The following is a 25,804-nucleotide window of genomic DNA, read 5'->3' as shown; positions in this document are numbered from 1 at the left end:
ATGGAATCCACCAGGGAGGGAGCATTTGAATCCCTCTCCCGGACTCCCCTTGCCTCATAAAGGCCATACTGTATTCATCAGCTTCTGTATGTGGCATTAGCGGAAAGAAGGAGCGAGGGCGCCTAGCAACCCAGAGGAGGCTGAGAAAGAGGTGGGAAGGAAGTGATTTTCATGTAATCATTCACTTCTACAAAAGCCGTTGTCAGGTACACACTGGAAACACAGCTGTTTTATTATTCTCCTAACCTACTTTTAATCTTTTGAGAATCCTTACCAATATAAAAGGCAAAAAGAAAGAGCCTAATTCAGCCATTTTCTGCCAGGCCATATAAGTTATGTTTTTAACTCAAACCAAGGCTCTGCTTACAAAAGTTGTGTGTGTCTGTGTGTGTGTGTATCTCTGTGTGTGTGTAGCGTCTGTCTGAAAGAAAATGTCTAAGAGAGAAAAGGCTGTAGGTTGGAAGCTCCAGGAGGGCCACCAAGCTCGGTTCTGGCTTCTTGGATCCCAGAGCCCAATATCCCATGTGCTGCTGGGTCTGGCAGTTTTCATGCATCCTCTTGACCAGGTGCTGGGGCAGCAAAGAGCCTAGGAGGGATGAAGTATCTGTTCTTCCCACCCATCCCTGTGGACCCAAGCCGGTAGCCCTAAGAGGCTGGTGTGTCTGCTTTGGTGATGGGCAGTTTAGCATCTGGTGCTTCTCAGAAATCTGATTAGTTCACCAGAAGGGAAAGGACCCTGGGATGTTGGAAAGGACATGGGCGCTTGTTTGCATATTATAGTTGAGAATGGTCAGCCACCAAAAGAAACCAGATTAAAAAGGATGGTACCAGGTACTCCACCGCACACTTTACATTCATTATGTCTTTCCTTCACCAGCAAGGATGTTGAGGTTCAGAGAGGTGAAGTAATTTGCCCAGGGTTGCATAACAGTAAGCAGAAGAGCAGGGCTCCAAGCTGGGTCTACTGACCCCAGAGTTTTTGTCCTTTTTATTAAGCCCCTGCAAGGCTCAGAACATGGAGCCTGGCTAGAAAGCTCTCTCGTTTAACTTCGTCCCCTTTTGCTTGGTGCTTCAGTGCCTTCTCCTAAGACGGGCCAGGTTCCCAGGGCAATTAGAAGGTTCATTTATTCATAAGCCCAAAGTGACTCCACACTGAGTGTGTACATTTCTCTAAAGTAAATGGACAAGTGACTTCTCCCTGGGTGTTAATTTTTTCATCTATACAAAGGGAATAATAAATAATAATGGCACCCACCAGTATGGACGAGGTGTTTAATACCTGTAGAGTGCTTTGCATCTGGAATGTCATAGGCACTAATAAAGGTTAGTTGGCGTCGTTGTGATCATCAGCATGACTATCATCATACACCTCCTCCTCCTGGTGCTTTTGTGGCAGGATGGTCAATGCTGTATTTGTCAAAGACCTCAAGGCATTACTGCAGCAAACACCAGCCAATTCCAGGACACAAAGATGGATTTAGTTGCTCTGCCTGCGGATGCAGGCTTTGGTGACAGGCAGAAGCATGCCCTTCTGCTCTGACTGGTGGCTCTCTTTGCAGATCTGAAAGCCCAGTTCTAGGCAAGTTCTTTTCTGTAACCTGTGCTGCCATAGATGCTGTAGAAAATCCCAGAGCAGCATCTGCACCTTCATGGGTAGGTGGGACCCTGGCCCCTACTGCCACTGAGCTCACTGCTACACTGAGCTCATCTCCCATACCCCTCCCCAGCAGTTGCTCCTCTGTGCCAGATGTTGTATGAGAGCTTACTTGCCTTTGCTTGCTGTCTGTTTCTCCCACTAAAGTGTAAGCTCCTTGAGGATAGGAGCTCTGTGACGTTCAGTGACAGCTTCAGCCTCCATTTCTGGGACTTGTCCCAGGCATATGGCAGGTACTAAATGCATGTTTATGTTGGGGGGTAAAGGGAAGAGGCTTTTTTTGATTCCTTGAGTACTGGAATATCCTGGGAGGGAATGAATGTTGACTAAGCACTGCTACTCATGAGGGCTCCTGGCTGGATTTCCGGATACTCTCCAGAATATTTCTCAGTGCTCTCCAAGAGCTAGGATGGTGCTAAAGGTTTGTTTCACAAATGTTATTTCATCTTCTGTGTGTGATAGAGAGACATGCTGCCCATATATGCATGATGACCCCAGTCTCCCCAATTGGATAAGTCACTTCTCTCCAAGAGGTAGGAAAAAGACATGAAGCTTTCTTCCCCAAACATCTAAGAAGTTAGACAGTCTACTTGCATGATCAAGGTAGGAATGTGGGGAAAAGGTGAGTGTTTCTAGCAACCCACCTGTGTCTAACCTGGGGATGTTGATGCTCACCTCAGGGCAGTGTGTGGGACACACAAGACATAAAGACATACAGTCTTGTAAACTGTAAAGTGCTGTCCATGTGGACTGGGACAGCATATGCTGAGTATCTGTCATGATGACTGTAGCTAAAGTGTGGGTGGGGAACACATGTCCCTGTCCGGCCATCCTTTCTTGCTTCTCCCTGCAAATGTCATCGAGGAGCTACTCTGTGCAGCCCTGTGGCCCTAGCTGGGAAGGTGGGCTACAGCCTTATTCACTACTCTCTGTACCTACTGTGCACCAGGGCTCATTGGAACCAGTTGCCTTGAAAGAGGTGAGGTTGCCCCAGAGCTGGAGGTGGGACCACCTCTCTTCTAAAGGGGCCCCACTCCCCTGTTCCCATGCAAATCTGTCCTCCAAACTTCTGAATGTGGACCGCCCACAGCTGTGCTGCCAGAACGCCCCCCATTCATTGCTACAGAACGTAGGGAGTGATCTCTTTCTCAGCTACTGACCCAGCTTCCTTAGGGTTTGTTTTGTTGAGACTGTTTTCCCTTCAAATCGTGTTGAGAAATAGGAAGCCCTTTCTCTGCTGAGCTGCTCCCTTTGTAGTGTTCTGGGAGATGCTGGTCAGTAGGGCTTAGTTGCCTTGTCTTCCTTTCATTGAGGTGGGTTGCCTTTGTTCTGTTTGACTTGACAGCTGCAGAGCAATTCAAATCCCAGCTGAGACTCCAGGCCTACTCAGTAGACCAGGAGGTCCTAGCTTTTCTCTGTAAAGTGTAGAGCCAGAATGCCCTGGGTTCAAACCCGACTCTCTCCCTTATAAGCTGTTTGACTTTTCAGGGGCCTGTTTCCACTTCTGAAAAAATGGAGACGATAATACTTACCTCGTAAGATCATTATGCAAATTGATATTGTGTACATGGGAGCCTGTAGTACGCAGTAGCTTTCAGCAAACGTTAACTCAAGTTTTTTTTTTACTTCTTAAGGCATTACCAAACAGTTGGAAGGGTTGGTTCATGATTGTTCTGTTAGCTTATTTTACTAGACTTTCTTTTCCCCTTTTGTCAGATCATTCTAATGCCCACCATGATGTTGTTTGTCTATGTTTGTAGAATTCTTAGTTGAAGAAAGTAGTAGGTGAAATAGACTTGGGATAATGCCTTGGCCGAGGTAATGCTGTGTTCACCCATCATTTATTTTTTCTCTTCCTGAGTAAATGAGAAGACTACATTCCCCAGACTTCCTTGTCTTTAGACTGTGACCAAGTCACTTGGGTGTGGCCAGTGATATGTGTTTGGGGGTGTCAGGCCTAACCCTTAAAACATTCCCAAGCAAACCTACAGTTTCTCTGCCTCAGAGGCTGTGCTGGAAGCTTGTGTTGAGAAGCAGCAATGTCATAAAGGAAAAACACTTAATATCACAAACCACTGGGTGCAAGAGAGCCCCTTCACAGGGGCTATGCTTTAAGCTTTGTGTGGGTGAGAAATAAATTTTTATTGTGCTAAACTACTGAAATTTGGGGGTTTATTGTTTAATCCAGCGTAATCTAGCAGGAATTATCTTAACAAATACAGCACTTCACTGATGAGTTAATTAGTTCCTTTCTAGATTGAGAGGAAGGGATGACAATTGGAGCCGTGTTGCATTTTCAGAACCACAGGCATCTGTGTAAAAACACAAACATATTAGTTATGCTTTCTGTAAAGGAGTCTAATGATGCAGATGCCATGTGAAGACATCCCATGGTTCTTCACGGGATGTTTTCAAGAAATCTAATCCTGTACATTCTCAGGCTCTGCTATGCCCAAATGAGCATGTGTCTCAGCAGAAAAGCTGATCTCAACATTGGTTTTTCAAATGTGAAAAATAGAAGAGGCCAGGGAAGAAAATTTTAGATCTGGAGTCAGAAAGATGTTAAGTTACTGCTGAAATCCTGATGATGTTCAAATCTGTGTCTCTAGCCCAGACGTCTGTATGTAGCCCTAGACTTTCCATGTGTTTCTTGAACATCTCACTTGATGTCTCAAACTTCCCTTCTCCAAATAAATACCCATTTCCGACTTAATGCCTTCAACTACCCTTAAAAAAACCTGGATCATCCTCTAGTGTTGCACCCCCACCCACCATATTGCTCAGATCTGGGTATTCGTCTCTCATTTCCAGCCAAGATCAATCTTGTCTAGCCTGCCCTCTGAAGATTTCTTGTAAGGTGGCAACAGCAAAAAAAAAACAAAAAACAAAAAAAAAAACAAGTTTTAACTTCCTAGAATCTTCCCACCCAAACAGAGAAACAAAGTTAGTAAAACAAAAACCCTGTGGACAGCACCTTCAGCACAACCAGGTGACTCCATGAACCACAAAATGTGAATAGATGGGGCCAACAGCAATAACATCTGCATGGGAACAGTTCTGTGGGATAAGTTGAAGATGAACATGAAGGCAAAGGGAATTCTGAAGATCCAGCACCAGGAAACCCAGAAAGCTCTAACATGTGCTGAAAGAGGACTCTCTTTGTGGGTAGAAGCTTGGTAGACCTGTCTGAGAACATCAGCTCAAACAAGGAGGGGGTCTATGCAGTCTCTAAGCCCTAGGTAAGTAGGGAAGGACTCCAGCAAGCTTGAGCAGAGGTCTGGCCCTGTGAACACAGGAACTAACCAGCTTAGGCTTTGTTGTCATTAAGGAGAAATTATGGGAAGCAGAATCCAAATTGAGCAGGAGAGAGATACTAGAGAAAATGAAAGAAGAAATTTTGGATAGGAGTGGGAGAAAAGAATAGAGAACGATAATTTCAGAAAGTACTATCTGAATGGCCATAGTTTTCAAGAGTTTTTGGCAATAACGGAAGAAGGTAAGTTTAGACTGTGAGTCTGGGAAAATCTATCCTGGACCACTCTCATTCCTCTACACAAGAAAATCCTCTCCTTAGAGTATAGCTAAATCTATCTCACCTACACATGAGCAACAGAAGAGGATTGTTATTAAAAATAAAAATAAAAATCTTATGCAAAGCTATTGTAAGGAAAATAATTATGGAAAAATAGTGTCACAAGGTATTGCACAAAGACCCACAAAACAGTGGAACACTGAAACTTAATATTTCAAAACAAGCTAAAGGAAATTAATAAACCAATGGATACTATGAGGCAAATAGCATACACAAAATTGTTAGACAAAAAGACTGTTTAAAAAGAGAGCTGACAGGAAGGACAACTTACAAAATAAAAACTATTTCAGAAAAAGAACTAAAATGAAGGAATAAAAGTGAACACAGACCATGGATAATATGATAAGGTAAACAGGATGGAAAGGAGGAAAAATATAAAAATAAAGTCAGAAATGAACAAAAATTTTTTAAAGAATGCAAAAAAAAAAGTGATAGGTATCGAAGGTGTGCAAAGAGGGTCCAACATATATACAAGTCTCCAAAGAAGAGAACCAAAGCAATGGAAGAGAATAAATCCAACAATAATTTTAGGATCTTTTTTCTCCTGAAAGAGAAGACTTGAATTTTCATCTTGAAAAAAATATGTAATTAACCTGAGAAAATAACACAGATTAGTCACTATTGGACTTGGACATCCAGGCCAAAAGAATAAGTGCTTTATAAGGGGATGCAAGTTCTGTTGGCACCAGACTTTTATACAGCAGCACTTTGTGCCAGAAACAACTAAGTAATATATTCCAGCAGTCAGGAAAAGAAAAAGAGAGCCAAGGATTTTATATACAGCCAAATTCCCTTTCAAATATGAAAGTCACAGATCAACTATTCTAAACATGCAAGAATTCAGCAAATATTATTTCCTGTGAGCCTTTCCAGAGGAATTTACTGGAGAAAAGCTACAGATAACCAAATTGACTGGAAAGGTATTAACATAAGGGCTGGGGGTGATCATTAAATTCATAGTTACCTATTGAATTCACATTAAATAATGACTATCAGGAGCCTAGTGTAGTGGTACACACCTGTAGTCACAGCTACTTAGGAGGCTGAGGCAGAAGGATCACTTGAACCCAGGAGTCAAGGCTGCAGTGAGCCATGATCACACCATGCACTCCAGCCTTGGCAGCATAGTGAGATCCCATCTCAGTCAGTCCATCAGTCAGTAAAGGCTATTTGATGGCTATATGTTCTGATCATGCATACGGTGCATTAAAAATTTGAAGATAATGGAGAGTGTATACATGAAAAGTAGAATAAGTTTACAGGTTGACTTATAAGTGTTAACTGGAAGCAAATGGATATTTCTTCAAATTGGATTCTAGGGGGTAGAGAGGGAAGACAAATTGAGGCTATAGCTAATTTCAGTATTCCTCACAGCAGAGAACCAACAGACTGTGTCAAAAACGGGGAGGACTAAGGGTATTGTTTAAAGTCACTGGTTTAATGGTGAATGTCAGAATAAAAAGGACAGATTTTTCCCCATAGTAGTAGGGAAGCAAGATGGAAAAATCATTTAAGAACATACATTTCACGTGAATCCTCAAGCCTAACATGATTTCTTTCCTCTCTTATCCAATCTTGAAAGGTGTGCCTCCTCCAGGAAGCCTTCTATGATTGCCTTAGCACAAGTTTCTCTTTCCTCCCATCTGTCTCTCCTAGCTGCTGGGCACCTTGTTTTGTGAATGTTTTATCTCACCTGAGGTGAGAGATGGAGTGCCATGTACATTTGTGTGGTATTCTGTCAGAGTCTGACATGGGCGGTGCAGTATAGGTGTGAATAAACTCAGTGAATGCTGGTCCATCAGTAATTCAGGATTGATTAGAGGATTTGGGCTCATACCCTCTGGGTTTTTCTAAGAGCTAAATGTTACTATTAGCTTCCATTTGAAGTGAGAACAATTCAATTCAAACATGACTTAAATAAAAGAGGAATTTATAGACCTCTGAAGTGGAATGTTCTAGGATAGGTCTGATTTCAGGTCTGATCCAGGGGCTCAAGTCATGTGCTAATACTGATCTGCCTTTGCTCTAGATTCTGCTTGCCTGTGTATTGGCCTTTAGTCTCGGTACACTCTTCCTTCGTGGCCAGTGATGCCCCCAGCAGTTACGAGCTTAACATCCCCAGCAAAAACAAAGAAAGTGTCCCACCGACTCGACTTGGCATGCATCATATGCTCATCCATGAACCAATCACTGTAGCCAAGAGAAACACTTAGACTGACCAGGCCTGGGTCATGTGGCCAACCCTGAATCTACCCCTGAGCAGGGGAGAGGTAGCTTTCCAAAGTAAAATTGAGGTGGTGTTACCGAAAAACGAAAGACGGATGCTTAGTAGGCAAAAATAGCAGATATCCCTTTCGGTGTTGATGTGCTCAAAGAACAAATTGAAACAAAAACAAATTCCCTGCAAGTGAAAATCATTGATCTGGGGGACATGTCTTTGGGGCCTGTGGGCTGAAAGCTTTCTTTGGTGTTTTCTAACTCATTGAGCATTTATTTACCATGTTGTGGGAGAGGCCACTTTGCACTGAGTGATAGGATTCAGTCAGGACTGGGGAGTCGGCCCGCCCACAAGTCTGAGGGCCTTGCTCACTCTGGCCCTCCTCCACCGTCCACACATTAACAAGTGTGATAGACTAGAGGCCCAGTGTCTGGTCGGGCCCAGTGTAGCTCTGGGAGTTGCCACTGGGATTTGGCCTCCCGTTTCCTGAGTCAGCAGCTGCACTGCTTTTTGCTTACCCATGTGGCTCACTGGCCTTACTAAGCAGAAGAGGCAATCCACTGAGGAAGCAATTGGGGAAACTGAGGCAAAGCCAGAGGAATTAAAAATACAACCACTTCTTCTCAAGCCTTTAACACTTTTTTCTCCACTGGACCCTTCCTACCAACATTTAAGCATCCTTAAGCTTCTACCATTTCCAAGAACCCTCCCCAGATTCTATTTATACTTTTATTACCAACCTATCTCATACCTCCCATTCTCAGCAAAATGTCTTGAGCTTTTTCTTGTATTTCCAAATCTTCCCATTTTCTCCTACCCTATCCCAGTGCACTCTGGTCTGCTGGCACTACCTGCCCCTCCCCACCCCTGCACTTCATGAAAGAGTTCTCCCTAAGTTCCTCACAGAGCTCCAAGCCCCTAAACCCAGTGAACTTATTGCTAGAGGAGAAAACATACACTTATTTCTCAGGTTCAGAGGCAGCATTATGAGCTTTCATTTTCGTAGGCAATTTGTTGAATGACTTAACACATTTGAGTAGACCCACAATAGAATGACTTGTACTGTGTAATCAAATTCTGAAGAGGGAGAAAATGCAGATACTTTGCCTGGAAAGGAAAGAGATCTGGGGTCCAGTGGGCATGAGTATTTTCTTTGAATCTTTAAAGTGCTACCACATGGAACAGAGGGATGCGATCTGGGTGACCCCAGAATGAGGAACACAGGAAGAGAGAGTTTGTCTCATCTTAAGAAATGTTCCAGTAATCAGAGCTCTCTGAAGAAGAAAGTATCTATGTCAGGAGGTAGTGAACTCCCTGTCACTGGTAGTGAGCAGGCAGAGACTACTCTGTCAGAAGTACTCAGAAGAGAGTCCTGTGTTGAGTGAGAGGTTTCACCAGAGGCCTTCTGAGGCTGATTCCAAGTCAGAAATTCTGGGCCTGATGAAGCATACATCTTTAAAGGCAGACCTCCATGGACTTGAATCTGCCACTTCCCACTTTTGTGGTCTTGGGCACATTATTCAACCCCTCTGCTCCCCAGTCTCCTCAACTATAAAAGGGGCACAGTAATAGCACCTATCACATAGGGTTGCTGTGGAATTTTTTTTTTTTTTTTTTTTTTTTTTTAGACAGAGTCTTGCTCCGTCGCCCAAGCTGGATTGCTGATTTTTTTTTTATTATTGTTTTTTATTTTTTGAGAGAGAGTCTTGCTCTCTCGCCCAGACTTGAGTGCAGTGGTGTGATCTCAGCTCCCCGCAACCTCTGCCTCCCAGTTCAAGCAATTCTTGTGCTCAGGCTTCCATATAGCTGGGATTACAGGCGTGCTTCACCACACCTGGCTAATTTTTGTATTTTTAGCAGAGATAGCATTTCACCATGTTGCCCGGGCTGGTCTCGAACTCCTGACCTCAGGTGATCCACCACCTTGGCCTCCCAAAGTGCTGGGATTACAGGCATGAGCCACCGTGCCCAGCCGGTTTATTGCTGTGAATATTCAGTCATGCATGAAGGGCAGTAATGCATGGTGCCTTGACATTGAGAGGTCAGCAAGTGTTCCCTGTTTTTCATATTTAGTGCCAGCCCTGTTCTCTACATGGCCTTTGATACCCAAGCATGAAACCCATCAGCTGCATTTGGATTTTCCTTGGTAACTTCTAGGAGCTGGGCTCAAAGGGAGCCTGGGGGAAAGTGTTAGAGAAGCCACTGTCATTTCTGTTGTGTGTGTCATGCTGTCCACAGCAGTTTTTGTCAAAAGGGAGCTCAGGGACTAAGAAAAGTAGTTATCTTGTGTACCACATGGGAAGCCTAGAGGGGGAATCTGTTCTGAAAGGGAGAAGGACGTGGTGAGCCGCCCTCACTCCTCCCCTCCCTGCCACCTTTTATGCTGAGGTCAGCTAGGCAACTGTATCACCCTGGACAGAATCTCATGATACTTTTCTCCTGGTAGCCTTAATCACAAGGAGAAGGAAGCATTCGTTTTACCTTAAACATGACTTACCTTCCAAACAGGCACCAGATCCCAGGGGCTCACACTCCTTATTGCATGAATCCTTGCAACAGTCCTGATAGGGAAGTTCCTTCCCTACTTTGCTGATAAGGAAACTAAGGCTCAGAGAGGTTAAGCAACTTGTCCAGGGTCACACAGCTGAGGCTGGGCTCCTAAGCATCCAAGTTCTTGCTATTCCGTGAGCTGTAATTCGTAACCTCTGTCAAATTCCATAATTAGTTGAGGACACTTACACTTGATCAAGTGGTCCCCAAGAATAGAACTCTTCTCAAAAGGATCCTGGGTAGGTTAGGAAGTTTAATGATCCCTTGTGGAGTTTTTCTGAAGGGTGGAGTGTGGGTGGGGGATTTCAGAGACCAGGGCCACCCTCTCACCACACATCTGACTTCTGTTTATGCCAACATCTTTGTGCCTTCCTACAGGTCTGGGTAGATGCTGGAACGCAGATCTTTTTCTCCTATGCCATTTGCCTGGGCTGTCTGACCGCTCTGGGAAGTTATAACAATTATCACAACAACTGCTACAGGTGAGCATTTCCCTGGGCCCTGCCAGCACTCCACCAAGCCCTGAGAGCCCTCCGACCTGCCAGGTTGGTTTATGTTTGTCTGCCCCACCTTGCAGGGCCCCAGGAGGAGACAGATAGGGTGTTTGTTGGCCTCCCACTACACAAGGGTCAAAGAGTGGGACACCATGGAGCTAGGAGTATAACACATGCAATCAGACGCCCTTCCAGGCTGCAAAGCCAATTCCCTGCTGCCACTGGCATCTCATTCAGGCCTCAGTGCCACCTTGTATGGTAAAGAAGTATCCCAGGGTGGAGAAGAGGCTTGCCCGAGTCACAGAGCTAATACATACACCACGGGCCTTGTTCTCCTGCCTGCTCTTTAGAAACCTGCTTCCTGCCCCTTTGTACTTGACTGTAGGGGCCTCTTCTGCCCCGCCTGGGGCCCGTGCCCCACCTTGCCCCTCAGCCTAACGTGTCTCTCTTGCCTCCCGTAGCTGGCTGCACTAGGGCTGCGAGGGGGTTCAGGTGGGGAGGTGAGCCCCAGGCTGTCTGACCCTTGGCTGCCTGGCTTCTCACACCTGCAGCTTGAGTTCTACAGCAAGGCTGAGACCCGTGGAGGGCAGGGGACCTGCTCAAGGTCACCCAGCAGTGTGCAGGGGAAGTGCTGGCTTAGGATGATGGTCAGTCTGTTAGGGTTTCTGTCTACTGGGGTCTCTGCATCCCTGAACTCGGTACCTGGTACACAATAGGTTAATATTTCATGGTAGATGGGCAGTGCACCTCTTCCTTAGAGTCTAAGAGCTCCTTAAGCAGGGATAAGACCATGGAATAATGATAGTGCAGCGGTCCCTTATCACAGAGTAGAGGAGAAAGGAAGGTGTTTTTTAACAAATGGTTCTGAGATAGGATAAGTACTTGGGGGAAATAATTAAATTAGATTCTCATATATTTCCACCATGATAAATGTCAGATTGATTAAAGAGTTAAATGTTTTTTGAAAGGAAACCATTATAAGTAGGAATGAAATACTGATTTCAGAATGGGAAAAGATGTAGAAAACATCAAAAATAATTAAATCACAAGAACTAAGTGACAGATTGGCCCACTAAGTGGCAGAATGGAGACATTCTAAATTCCTGGAAAGCAACACAGGAAACTATTCCAAGTAGCCACCTCTATCACATGAGACTGGAAAGTCAGAGGCGAGGAGATGGGCTTTCTCACGTCTACCTTCTGTACGGCTTAAATGGGTCCGTTTTGTTTAGTTTCTTTTGTTTAACTCTGAATACATGCTGCTTTTATAATTTAAAAAATTGTTGATACAAATATCTACATTATTTTATTTCCAAATAAAATATGAAAATTTTATGTAAGACTGACGAGCATCCCCACAACATACGATACTCAAGGGGGTTGTATCCACAGTATATAAAGAATGCAAACAGATCTACAGGAAAAACTAAGACACCAACAGGAAAACAAGCAACACACTCCTAAAACATTGAGAGTGTTTCTCCCAGGTCCTGTTGAGCATAGGTCAGGGTAGGTGAGCAGGTCCTGTCATACCCCACCGGTGGGACGGGAGCTTGGAGCTAGCCACTAACCACATCACCGGGTCATCATGTGGCTCAAGTGGCACCGCGCATTTGAGAGAAGTTTTATCAGTGATAACATCCCCCTGTGTCACCCCATCTTCAAGACAGGGAAAGTGAAGCAGTGCCTGGACCCTGACCAGGGTCTCTCAGTGGCCACCCTGGCCTCCCTGCTGCATGCTTTCTGAGAGCTAGCTTAGCGGTCACGTTATGAACTCACTTGTTAAGTCCGCCGTGTTTACTGTGTGTCGACTAAGTGCGAGGCCCTGGAATCGGTGCCATGGGAGATACAGACAGCAGTGATGCATGCAGCCTGTAGAGTTTGTGACTTGGGGAAATCAAGGCAGTGGGGAAGTTAACGTGGGCAGGTCCAACACGCTGAGAAGAGAAACTGTTGTAGAATCCAGAATCATGTGCCATCAGGCTGCCGTGAGTTCTGCTCCTAGAGGTCTTTGGGTGACAGGTATTTAGGTGACTGGATGATGACGAGATACTAGAGACAGACAGTCACAGAAGAAGGCCTCCAGGTTTCATGGAGGATGTGGGTGTAGGGGATGAGAGGTGAAGCACCTTCTCAGCCATAATGCATAATGTTAACCACAGACAGGGAGAGGCACCCAGACAAGAACAGCACACACAGGCTTCCGGGTTGGGCCAAGTCTGACCCCTCGGGATACCGGAGAGGGCTACAGTCTATGTACAGTGTGACCTCATCGGTGGCTTACGGTCAGCATGGGGACCTCTGTGCTGGGCCCTTGAGAGATCACTTGGTCACTGTCCCCTCCAGCCAGGCTGTCAGCACCATGAGGATGTGGGCTGGATGTTCTTGTTGTCCACTGCATCCCTCGTCCTTAGTTTAGTGCCGGCTCATATGCAGGGAAGTCAGAAGAAAACCACCCCGCTATACAAGCAAGGAGCCAGCAGCCCATGGAGCTAGAGTCCCTTGCACCTGTTCACACTGCCAGGGATGGAGCATGGCTCTTACACTTGAGTCTCCCTGGCTCCTGCACCCCATTCCTCACTACCAGGGATAGTCAGCTGTTTCTCAACTACTGGAGTTGAAGAGGGTTTGGCCAAAACTGCCTTGTCTCCAGCCTGTGTCTTGGGGCAGTGGCAGCTTCATTCCCCACTGGGTGCGTGGATGATGTGAGCTGCCAGCCATGGGTCCCTGCTGCTTCCCCCTCCAGCAGGCAGGGTTTTAGTCCACTCTCCCATCAGCAGAAGAAAGCATAGCCCCTGGGTGGCAATGTAAAATCAAAAGGTTCGTTTTATTTCCTTTTCCAAGTTGTTCTGCAAGTGGGTCTTCTCAACTCCGATGGAGTAAATTAGTACCCTCTCTCCTGATGGCATAATAGCTTCTGGAGGTCTTAAAAGCCCAGCTCAGTTCCTGCCAACTTCAAAGCACTGTTACATAAGCTTTTTACCTAGACATGGGAGCTGAGGAAGGAATTAGAAGGATGGAAATGGAGCAAGCCGAGCAAGGAAAATCCTCACTTCCAAAGACACCGCTAAGCTTTGTCTGCTTGAAGGGGTGGGTGTTCTGGGGCTGGAGGGAGGAGGGACAGGTCCCTAAAGAGCTTCTCCATCTCTCCTTCTGTCTCTCCCTAGTGTGAGGAGGTCACTCAGGAGGCCTCTGCAGGAAGATGGAAATTTTTTTAACAAGGGACATTTGTTTTTTCAACACCTGTGAATGCCCAGAGACAATTTTTTAAAGTCAGAACTTGTTCATCTTAATTCTTAGGATGCATCATTTTTGTTTAGCTCCTAGCAAAAGCATGGGTTTTGATCTGTGTGACTCACCTCCCTCAGCCTCAGAGTTCAGTGAAACCTAGCCCAGGGCTGGCACATTGCAGGTCCTGAAAGCATCACATGGGAGAATTCTAGAATGCAGAGGATGTAGACAAAAGGCTTTCCTCCCTGGTATCATCTGATGTCCACGGTTTGATAAGTCAGGGCCATTTTGCCTCAGACTTCAGGAAACAGACACAAGGAGCAAGTGTATCCCAACCTTAGGAATAACTCTGCCCTTATCTGGGCGTGGCTGAATTTCTTTTTAAGCAGAGGTAAATCAGACTTGCAAATAAAGTCCCCAGTTATACCAGCCCAGCTAGCATTCATAGTGCCAGACAAGATATTTAAAGGGACCCGTATCAGTTATCCATGGCCACAATACTGCTGTGTAACAAACAACCCCAGCACACAGGGGCTGACCACAGCAAGTGATTGCTTATATTACTCACAAGTGTGCTGGTCAGCTGGAGAGACTCTCCTGTAGGCTGTGGGTTGAAGGACCCTGGGTTTGGCTTCAGGGTCCAAGCCAGGCTCAAATCAGCTCCATGCGTATACGTTCCCTGGTCTAGGCTGAAGGGATAGCAGCTCCCCTGGGGAAGTTCTTCTCATGAAAAATCACAGAAATGATATAGGACACATTCAATCATGCAAGCACATCTCAAGCCTCTGCTTGTGTCACATCTGCTAACATCCTGTTGTCCAAAGCAAATCGTGTGGCTAAGCCCAGAGTCAGTGGGGGTAGGGAAATATACTCCACCCCAAGGAGAAGTTGTGAGAGTGATTCCTCGCTGAAAAATGATTTGATGTAGCACAAGGCCAAGAGTCTGTTAGTCAAGCACCTTGTTGTATAACCGGTGAGATCAGGTTTGAAGAAAAAATATTGCAGGAGGAATTGGAAGCCAAGGCTGTTGACCAACCAGTTCAATGCTCTCTACTATGCCCTTGATTCCTAGGGTGATTGCAAGGCAACAGAGTCTTACAGCTACGAACAACATTAATGTAACCTTTGGTTGCATTATAAAAAGTATGTCAGGAGAAGAAGAGGTGAGTCCTCCTGTGTTGTTGAGACTAGTTCTGGATGTGACAATTGAGGAGGGACTGGATAAGCTGGAGTATATTACAGATTTCAAGCACAATAAGGAATTGGTAAGGGAACTGGAATGTTTAACTGAGAACAAAAAACTCAAGGGGCTATAGGGCCATTATCTTCAGATCTCCCAAGCCTGAAGGAACTCCAAGCTGTGTTGGAGGGTAAAGCTAACCTTATCTGAGAGAACAAGCTAGGGTGAATACAATACGAAAGTTCTCAGCACTCTAAGCAGTAAGTGCTGTCGAACAAGGGGCAAGCACCACTGGAAAAAGTGGCCAGCTCCTTGTGCCTGGGTGTGCAAGCAGAGGTCAGCTGGCCACCCCGCAGGGATGCCGTGAAGGCTAGTCATGCCTCTGGCAGGAGGTTGGACAAGGCCATCGGGTGGCTCCCCCCCTACAAAATGGGGCATTGACACAGATTATTAATTCCTGACTTGGTGGTCTTAGGATACCAGGCCTGAGGCAGGGTGGGCCAGGACTTGAGGTTACCATCTTCTTCATCTTGACAAAGCTCCGTTGTTTCTAGTCTGATTTCTCCTGGGCCATGACTTAATGTTAGTGCTTTCTAGCTGGTGAGTCTGTCCCAAGAGGAGGGGACAGTCACTGCTCCGATAAACCTCTCCATGCAAGGGTTCAACCTGGAAGGGGCTACTCCGTCACAGCAGCAGAGCAGAGACAGACTGAGGTCTGGCAGACGCTGCTCCAGTAAACAGCTTGGCCAGGATGAATGTCACCAAAAAGCCTCTTCCCATGCCCTCCCCCTCCAAGGCTGCCAGAGTTTCAGGTGCAAGGCCCATGGCTGCTCCGGTGGCTGAGAAGCTCCCATTTCTCCTACGGAGGCTTCTCCTGCCCACCTTGCTTTGAGCTCCCAGGAATCCTTTCCCAGGCTTTCTATCCTACCAGGGACTTGGAGGAGTATCGGTATGTCTTGGAGTATTTTCCCCTGAGCCAGCCTCCCTTCCCACCCCGGCTCCATGCTGCTGGTTCGCAGCCTACCTTATCTTCTAGAAATCCAGGAGAAGCTGTGTGACCATGGGCCAGCCACCAAACCTCTCTGAACCACGAGTGCTCCATCAGGAAAATGGAGCTGGCTGTGCCTGCACTTCCCTGCCTGCGCCACAGGACAGCCGTGGTGCTCAGGTGCAGAATGCTGGAGCCATGCACGGGTTCTGCCCGCTCTGACACATGTGCCTCTCACTGCTTCCCCACAGGGACTGCATCATGCTCTGTTGCCTGAACAGCGGCACCAGCTTTGTGGCTGGGTTTGCCATCTTCTCAGTCCTGGGTTTTATGGCGTACGAGCAGGGGGTGCCCATTGCCGAGGTGGCAGAGTCAGGTAAGTTTGCCGAAGGTGGGGATGGAAAAGGCAGTGAGGGAGGTCGGGAGTGATGGTCATCGTGGAAATGCGATCTTCCTCCTTGGCTGATGCATCTCCTGGATTCAGGCCTCAGAAAGGGGCCCCACCGTTCATCCACAATCCAGGATCCTGGGATTACCTGGGAGGAAAGCCTCGACACCTCCTCCCTCCCAAATCCAAGGCATCCCCAAGTTTTGTAGATGCTGTCGCCCACTTCATCCATTTCTTCCAAGCTCCACTGTCTCCCCACAACCCCCGGCCACCATCACCGCCCACTTGGATGCTCCGGAACATTTCACTGGACTGTCTACCTCTGTTATTATCCCTTCCATTCCATGCTCCACCCTGCAGTGGGTGGTGGTGGTGGTTGTTGTCGTTGTTTCAAAATGCAAATCTGAACGTCTTCTCTGCTGAAAAGCCTTTCTGAGCCTCTCATAGCGCTGGACTCAGCATGGCTGCAGGGCCCTGCACTGCCCAGCTCCTGTGGCCTCCGCAGCCTCCCCACCCGCCTCATTTCCCCACGCTCACTCTGCCCCACCACAGTGGTCTGCTTCACTTCTGCAACTTAACTCTCCTGTCTTCCTGCAGGGCCTTTGCACATGCTTCCCCTTTGCTTGGAGAGCACCTCTCCCTCCCTCCCTTTCCCTGTTCTAGACATCGAATCACTGTGAGTGTGGCAGCCTTAAGTATAGATTGACATGTATTTGTAGCAAACCCTCCAGGAACAGGGTTATTATTGTTGGAGTGATTGTGCAAAATGGTGAAAAACTCTTTCCTTGATTTACATGGTGTTTGAATTTCCAGAAAATTAAGTGCATATGAAAAAGTACGTAGTTTATGTTTACTTGACAAATGGAGTCTAACCTCAGATAAGTGTAAATAGGTTTTCTGCCTACAAGCATGCCCTTTTTAAGAGCATCACAGGGCATCTGGCTTCCCTGGCCTCCATCTACTCAAGGCCAGTCCTGCCCCCACTCATTGTGACAACTGACTGACCTCCCTCTCCAGCCCTGGTCCAGGGTGTGGCTATTTAGGCTTGGCGTGTACAGTCAGGGGAGCACCCCTCTGACCTGACCCACCAAGATGGGCCAGGCCAGGTCGTGTGGATGTCAAAGGAGGCAGCTGATTAGTGAGCTCTGCTCTGTGACTGCTCAGAGTACAGCTTGCTCTTGGTCATGTGTATCAGAGGTGCAGGGGTCTCTGCTGAAATCGGGGTTCCAAGCTAGACCAGAGGATGTGAGTATAATCAAAGCTCTCAGTGGCTGGGCACCTACTCATTAGACAGGAACTGTAGCATACATCATCTCATATGATGGTCGGCTCAACCCTCTGAAGTGGCATTTTTGCCACTGCCATTTTACAGATGAGGAAACTGAGGCTCAGGGACGTGAGGTCACTCAACTAAGGACACACAGGCTGGAAGCAAGAGAGCTGGAACTTAATCCAGGCCATCTGGCTGTCAAACTCATTTACTTGCCACTCCGCCCCACACACCCCTGCATCTTCCTCACGTTCAACTACAGGCAGCCCTGCGAGGAGGGATCATTACCTTCTCAACGGTAGCGCTGCTCTCTGTGAGAATCCGTGTTCTCCTCTGTAACGCGCACGCCCTGGAACTCCCTCACATTGTTGCGTGGGACAGGGTTTCTACTGCACTGTTTCTTGTTTTATCATTGCTTGTGTTTTGGAGCGGAGTCCGAGAGAGGAGAAACAGGAAGAAAAGAAGCCAACTAAAATTACATTGTGGACTTCTTCTTATTTCAAATGGAAAGAATATTCATTTTGGAAAAATAGAGAAATACAGAAGAAAAAAAAATTCAAATCCAATGCAACACCTTGGTGTTACCCTGCTAGGCTAGGCTTTTTCATACATATGTAGCTATAAGCATGGTGATCAAAACCGGATCAGATATCCTTAGCGTTATGTAGGCTGAGTTCTTTCATTTATAATAAAGCATAAGCAGCTTACCCCTCAGTAAAAATAGATCACTATCATGAGTTTTAAATGTTGTGTGGCATTCCATTGAATTGATGCACTGGAATTGACTTTCTCTGTACCACTTGTCAAGCCGTAGGATAGTTGTGTTTCATATACTACCTCATGAAATGCTCCTGGCACCTCTGCAAGGTAGGTTTTACCAGGGCCTCCACTCACGGCCGTGCAGACTGTGCCCTGCACAACTCCAGCAGGCGCTGTTCACACAGCGGCCCTAGCTTTCACAGTGCCTATTACAGACAAGGATCCTGTAGCTCGGAAAGATGAGTGGTTCACCCGAGAGCATGTAGTCAATAAGCAGTGCAGCCTGCATCCGGTCTCATCTACCTCACTTTCTTGTGTTGCCGTTGGCATCAAGCAGGAAAGCCTGCTCTGTGCCCCTCGTTGGGGGTGTGGATCACACCATGACCCCCTTTAGGAGTCTGCCAACTGGAGAAAATACAAGTTACAGCTAAATATGTAGTCACCTCACCTTTCTCAGAAGAACCTGGGCTCACTTCCCGAGGCATGCTTTTTGGAAAATACTTAATTAGATGCCAGAACACTCAGTGGGAGTCCCAGAACACCTTGGAGACTGAGCCAGGGAGACAGAATGTACTTCTTGCAAGGCTCAGATTTTGTTCTGTTCTAAGCCTAGTGCCTGAGATTTGCTGACCTTCCCTGCATGTCCTGCAGTGTGTCTCTCTGATGCTCTTACACTCAGGATGCTGTCTTCTAGGGGAAAGATTTTACACAGCTTATAGTTGGGTCTTGCTGCTTTAATCAGTCTGATAATCTCTTAACTGGAATTTGTGGCCCATTTGTATTTTGTAATGATTGATATGGTTAGGTACTGAGGTCTGTTTAAGGGCAGAAAATGTCAGAATAATAATCAGAAGTGGGAAGTGTCAGATGTGTGGTGGAAGTGCAAACTGATATGTCATTAACTTTAATATGCTACGATGCATAGTCTTGACCCAGTTGCTTAGAGAAAAATAATAAAAAGCTAATAGATGAAACAAAATTGAAAATTAAAAATATTGATTAACCCAAAAGAATACAGGAAAAGTGCCACAGAGTAAAACTAAGCAAAATAAGCAAACAAAAACAGAAAACAAATGCAAAAGAGTAGTATAACCACATTAATGCTTATATTCAATTTAAATGAAACCAGATACACTAGTTAAAGGACAGAGATTATCAGACCAGATTTTTTTTTTTAAGACCAGACCCAACCATAAAATCTCTAAAAGAGACACTTTCAAGACACAAAGTATAAAAGAATAGGAAAAGATATACCATTCAAGCAATAAACATAAGAAAACTGGCTTGACTACATTAGTACTGGACAAAGGAAACTTCAAGTCAAAGAGTATTAGCAGAGATAAAGAGGAACACCTCATAGTGATAAAAGGGGCAATTCACTGAGAAGGCATAACAAACCTACTGCGTTTCTACCTGACAGCAGAGATTTGTTATGTACGGAGCTAAAACTAATAGAACTAGAGGGGAAAATAGCCAAATCCACAAGTATAGTTGGAGATTCTTATACCCCTCTCTGACTAATGATAGAGCAACTATATGAAATGTCAACAAAGACATAGAGATCTGACCAGTACTATCGACCACATTAACTTAATTGACATTTATCAAACAGTGTACTCAGTAACTGCAGAGCACAATTCTTTTCCAGTGAACATGAAACATTCAACAAGATAGACCATATCCTGTTCCATAAAACAAGCATCAAGGTATTTCAAGAAATTGAAATCCATTAATATAATGCATCTTGTGAATAGAACTAACAAAAAAACCCATAAGATTAGCTCCCTTGATGCTGAAAAAGCCTTTAACAAAATTTACCACCCATTTACAATATAAAATAATCAAGAAAATAAAAATGGAGGAGTACTTTTTGAAATGATGTGTGTGTACAAATGTTTTTTAAAAGCAGATATCTATAGTATTCTACCCATTATTTGAAAAAAGAAGAGGATATGAGAAAATATATCTACTCATCTGTGCAAAGAAATACAAAAAAAGGATTAACTAGAAACAAAAAAGAATGGTTACCGTCAGGGGTGTTTGGAAAAGGGGTGGAAAGAAGGGAGGAGTGAGAATGAGGGAGGAAGGGTGAGAAGGAACCAGTGCTTCTCTGCGTATATCTTTATTTTTTATTAGCTCTGATTTTTGGTAATGTTTCACATGCTGCTCAGAATAAACAATCTTTTTGTGGTGGAACCCCAAATGGAATACAAACAGTAACAAATGAACCTAACTATACTACAAATGAAAAATGTCACCAGGCTGAAGGGAATGGGGAAGGAAAAACTAACCTGTGGAACTTTGAGAAACAGTATCTTGACTGGATATTGTAAGGCTAAACATAAAAATAGCTGAACTGTGTTCCTGTTAGTAAAGGGGTTAGCAATCCTGCAACTTGTAAGTGTATAAATGAGGATTGAACAAATAGGCAAATATTTTTTAGGTAATTAGTCATATTTTTCACTGAGAAAGAAGTTATAAATAAGGAAAGAAAAGATACAAGAATGTCCTTTATTGGAATTGGAAGTATCAGTATATGAAAACTCATGATTTTCATCTATGTACAGATAGATGTAGAAATACACGTGTATATGCATGGATAAATACACATATATTTTTTATCTTTGTGTGCTGAGATGGCCTACAAGCAATAATCCTCCATAGTTATGAGCACACCTAGGGCCCAGATCTTGGTTTCTGAACACCACTCCTAAACACCATTCTTTAATTAAAAAAAAAAAAGAAAGAAAAGAAAAAAAACAGGGCTCCTTGGCAAAGCAGTTGATTTCAGGGCTGGGGCAAGACAAGATGAAGCTAGAATATTTTTTGTGGTGTGGAAAAATAAAGAAGTATTCAGAAAAAAAGGATGAAGACATGTACAAAAGCAAGCCATGGAAATCAACCTGAGGGAACTCTCAATGATCAAAACTGAAATAACTTGAACAGCAAAATAAATAATGATAGAATTGGATTACAGTCCCTAGAATAAATTACCCAGGAGTCCATACTGACATATATAAATAATTGTATAAATAAACAAATGGTGTGAAAGGACAACCATACCTTGGAGAAGAATTCTAATTAATAAATAAGAAATGAGAGAAACACCAAATCACCATTAGGCAAACACCATTGTAATCATGATTGTAGGCAAGATGCGCCAACGGATGCTAAAATCAGTAGGTAAAAGTTAGAGTAGAAACAGAATATTTTCATAATCTCAAAATATTTCCTCCTCTAAGAGAGTTAACAATTACAAGGAGAGGCTGGGCGCGGTGGCTCACGCCTGTAATCCCAGCACTTTGGGAGGCTGAGGCGGGTGGATCACAAGGTCAAGAGATCGAGACCATCCTGGTCAACATGGTGAAACACCGTCTCTAATAAAAATACAAAAAAATCAGCTGGGCATGGTGGTGCGTGCCTGTAATCCCAGCTACTCAGGAGGCTGAGGCAGGAGAATTGCCTGAACCCAGGAGGCGGAGGTTGCGGTGAGCCGAGATCGCGCCATTGCACTCCAGTCTGGGTAACAAGAGCAAAACTCCGTTTCAAATAAAAAAAAAAAAAAACAATTACAAGGAGGAAGAGTTATGTTGCAGTGGAGAAACCTAGCAGACAACAGTTTAACCTTAACTTTTAGTAATCAAGGTAAACATCAGCAGTAATAATATTGATTGGCATGTACCCCCTGATATAATACACTGGGAAGGACGTAACATCACTGCTGTGGTTTTCTAGCCAAAAGATCCATAACTTCAGTGTAATCATGAGGAAACATCAGACGAACCCCCATCAAGAGACTTTCTGCAAAACAATGACCACAACTCATCAAAAGTATTGAGTTTAGAAACGACCAAGGGACTGCCCATGACGAGAAGACTACAGAGACACAACCACTAAACGCAATATGGAGTTCTGAATTAAATACTGAAACAGAAAAAAAGGGCAAAAGGAGAAAAACTGGCAGAATATGTGTAAGACCTGTGGCTCAATTAATGGTATCATGTCGATATTAATTTATCAGTGATTAAATATTAATGTGTTCCCCTAAAATCAGAAACAAAGCAAGGATGTGTGGTGTCTCTGCCTCTATATCTAGAGAGTGCAGTAAGGCAATTAAAAAATAATAAAAGGAAAAATAAAAATTTTCTTAATAAATATATTGACCAAGTTAAAACTCCTAAGGAACCTACAAAACATTAAGTGAACTAAGTGAGGTCAAAGGACAAAATGCAATAAGTAAAATCTATTGTATTTCTTTACATGCTAGCAGCAAACAATTGGAAAGTGTTTTTTCACATGAGACATGCTAATTTTTTTTCCTTGAAGAATTTTTTTTTTTAATTACTATACTTTAAGTTCTGGGGTACATGTGCAGATCATGCAGGATTGTTACATAGGCATACACGTGCTGTGGTGGTTTACTGCATCCATCCCCCATCATCTACATTAGGTATTTCTCCTAATGTTATTCCCCCAATCCCCCCACCCCTGCTATCCCTCCCTTAGCTCTCCCACCCCACAAAAGGCCCTGGTGTGTGATGTTCCCCTCCCTGTGTCCATGTGTTCTTACTGTTCAACAACCACTTAGGAGTGAGAACATGCAGTGTTTGTTTTTCTGTTCTTCTTCTCTTCACAAGACATCGTTAAGAAGATGAAAAGGCAAGCCACAGACTGGGAGAAAATATTTGTAATACTCCTCTGATCAAGGATTTGCATCCTAAACATATAAAGAACTCACAACCCAATAAAAAGGAAACAGCCTAATGAAAACAATGGACAAAAGACTCAAGCCGTCACTTCACAAAAGAAGACATATGAAGAGACAATAAACATGAAGATACTTAACGTCGTTAGCTATCAGGGACATGCAAATGAAAACTGATACAACATCTCACTCCCACAGTAATGACGCATCTTAAGAGCCTGACAATATCAAGTGTTGGCAAGGAAGTGGACCCCCTGCAAATTGGAAGCATTGCTGATAGGACTGTAAAATGGCATAGCTACTCTGGAAATCAGTTTGGAGTTTCTTCGAATGTTAAACGTAGGATGGCCATATGACCCACTTCTAGGTAGAATAGGCAAAACTCATCCAAGGAAGGAAAAAAATTGCATTGATGATTGCCCAAAGTGAAGGTGAGCAACCCGAGACAATGGCAGTGTTCTGTGGCCTGACTGCCATGGCTTTATTGTCATGGGGGTTGTCTGGGTGTATATACTTTTTAAAACTTCATTGAACTGGGTATGTAAATTATACCTTAATGAAGCTGACCTTTAAAGTTAAAAATAGAGTTAACGTCTATTAAGCATTTACCTGCTTCAGTGCTTTTCGCTTATTGTGTCATCTCACTGAATTCTCAAAACCAATTTTTTTAGGTAGGACTTCATTTCTTAGCTAAGAAAACAGACTTGAGCCCAGGCCACCTGGCTACAGAGCCTGTGCTCTTGACCACTGTGCCGCAGGGCCAGACTCTCAAGTATCTGTGCTGACATTGCTAAAGCTCATCCCGAGGACACGCTAACCCAGCCCTCCATGTGGAGCAACTGAAACAAGGGAGTGTGGACCTGGAAATGAGAGTGGAAACCAAAGGAAGAGGCTGCCAGGATGGAAGAGCATTTCTGCAGGCTGGACGCAACCTACCTACACCACAGCCACTGGGTGCCTGGTCCTTGCCTCCCCTGGGCAGACTGAGGCAGAATCTCTGGGCGGGCCTGCGAATCTGCATTTTAACAAGAAACTGCACCGTGCGCCTTGAGAACAGTAGAGACCTGTCTGGAGGAAGGTCCATGGGTCAGCGCAACCTAGGCTTGAATCCTGGCCCTTCTTGTTTACCTCCTTCTCTCTCAACTTGCTCATCTCCAAAATGGGCATCAGCAGAGCACCAGCTGCATGGGGTGGCTGGGAAACTGAAGTGACTTGAGTGAGAGGCAGACACAGTGCCTGGCACAGAGGAGGCACTCAGTAAATGCTGGATTAAAATAGCAATGGTACGAGGGATGGGGCTCCACCCAGTGGCTTTCTCTCTCTCCCTCGCTCCAGGCCCCGGCCTGGCCTTTATTGCGTACCCCAAGGCGGTCACCATGATGCCTCTTTCCCCGCTGTGGGCCACCTTGTTCTTCATGATGCTCATCTTCCTGGGCCTGGACAGCCAGGTAAGGGGCCACAGGGAGGGGGAGCCCAGGAGGGAGGGGGACCCTGGGCCAGGAGACCAGATACCACCCTTAGGAGTGGCTCCCCAGGCCCAGCCACTGCCACCTGGCCCTGGCATCCTCCTTTCACCCTCCACTTCCCTCCCAACAAACCCTTCTATCCCCCATCCACCAGGTGGGCTCCACGCTTACCCGCAAATGTCTGTTCCGGCTCCTCTAAGCCTTCCCCAACACTGTTTTCCTTACCAGAATTGCCAACTCTCAATTCACATTTAGAAAAATTTGCTAAGTACTTCCCTTCTGCTCAGCCACTCCTGCCAATAGCACTGCCTGGCACAGCAGAAGAGAATCTCAGAGAGTGGGTCCCATAGCATGCATGTCCCCATCCCAACCCAATCACTGAGGACATGGACACGTAGAAAAGCACCTCCTCCTCCTTCCTCCATCTCTGTCCTGGATGCCACCACCAGCTCTGCCCCACCACCGCCCGCCCGCCTCCATGCTCACCCTCCCTAGAGGCCCCTTGCTGACCTCCCTCTGCTTGGCAGCCTCCTTCCCTGCAACAGGGCAGACCTGGAGCTAGCCATTCACCCACGCACTCGGTTTCCCTTTGTTGTGTGGCAAAGCAGTCAGGCCCCCTGGGCTCCCAGGTAAAGTGGGGAGACACACCCAGCCCAACCTGTGGGGGTGCTACCCTCATCCATGACCTTGTGCCAGTCAAGTCACTTGGCACCGAAACCCCACGGCTAGTGTGTCTGTCAAGCCAGCAGAGTCCACTTTCTTCCCATGTACGGTTTCCCAGAAGCTGCTAAGCTGAATCACCGGGTGTTTTTGCTGATAATCTTCCCTTATTGTTGCTGTTGCAGGCAGAGGCCTCAGAAGGATTGGCAGGATTGACAGCTTATATGTCACAGGCTAGGCCTGCCTGGCAGAGGGAGGCGGGGGCGGGGGCCTAGGCTCTGCGAGCCCCGGGGGCCCGAGGAGTGGCACAGAGGGCGGCGGCCACTCTGCTTACCCCCACGCATGCTGCCCTTGCCGTGTGCCTGGGATACATTCTCAGTTCATTGTCACAATAACCACATGGGCTGGGGGATCATTTCATTGCCGCCATTTTACAGAAGAAACTGAGGTTCAGAGATACTGAGTTACTTGTTTGGACGTGCACCCGGGCCTGCCTGCCTCTTGCCTACACACTGCAGGTGTCTCATCAGTTTCCGTCCTAGATAAACAGCCTCCCTTATATCCCATCCCCTTCCCTAGGACCTGGAGAAAGGATGGGCAGAGCCAGCCCTTGCTGCTGAGGAGGAGCAGCTTCGAGGCCACAGCCTGG

At 45.6% G+C, this 25,804-nt stretch overlaps 1 protein-coding gene across 1 annotated transcript in view; it reads left to right on the top strand.

Moving 5' to 3' along the window:
• Positions 1 to 25,804, top strand: part of SLC6A11 (solute carrier family 6 member 11) — a 117,375-nt gene that overhangs the window by 79,047 nt on the left and 12,524 nt on the right. Inside the window, exons 7-9 of the mRNA XM_003927167.4 lie at positions 10,393 to 10,496; positions 16,159 to 16,283; positions 24,365 to 24,477. Coding sequence (XP_003927216.2) covers positions 10,393 to 10,496; positions 16,159 to 16,283; positions 24,365 to 24,477 — 342 coding nt within the window. The remainder of the gene's footprint in view (positions 1 to 10,392; positions 10,497 to 16,158; positions 16,284 to 24,364; positions 24,478 to 25,804) is intronic.

The sequence above is a fragment of the Saimiri boliviensis genome, chromosome 8, assembly GCF_048565385.1.
Source record: "Saimiri boliviensis isolate mSaiBol1 chromosome 8, mSaiBol1.pri, whole genome shotgun sequence".
In the NCBI taxonomy this organism is placed as follows: domain Eukaryota; kingdom Metazoa; phylum Chordata; class Mammalia; order Primates; family Cebidae; genus Saimiri; species Saimiri boliviensis.
Note: the sequence above shows the minus strand (reverse complement) of the source record. Positions and strands in the feature narration are given on the sequence as shown.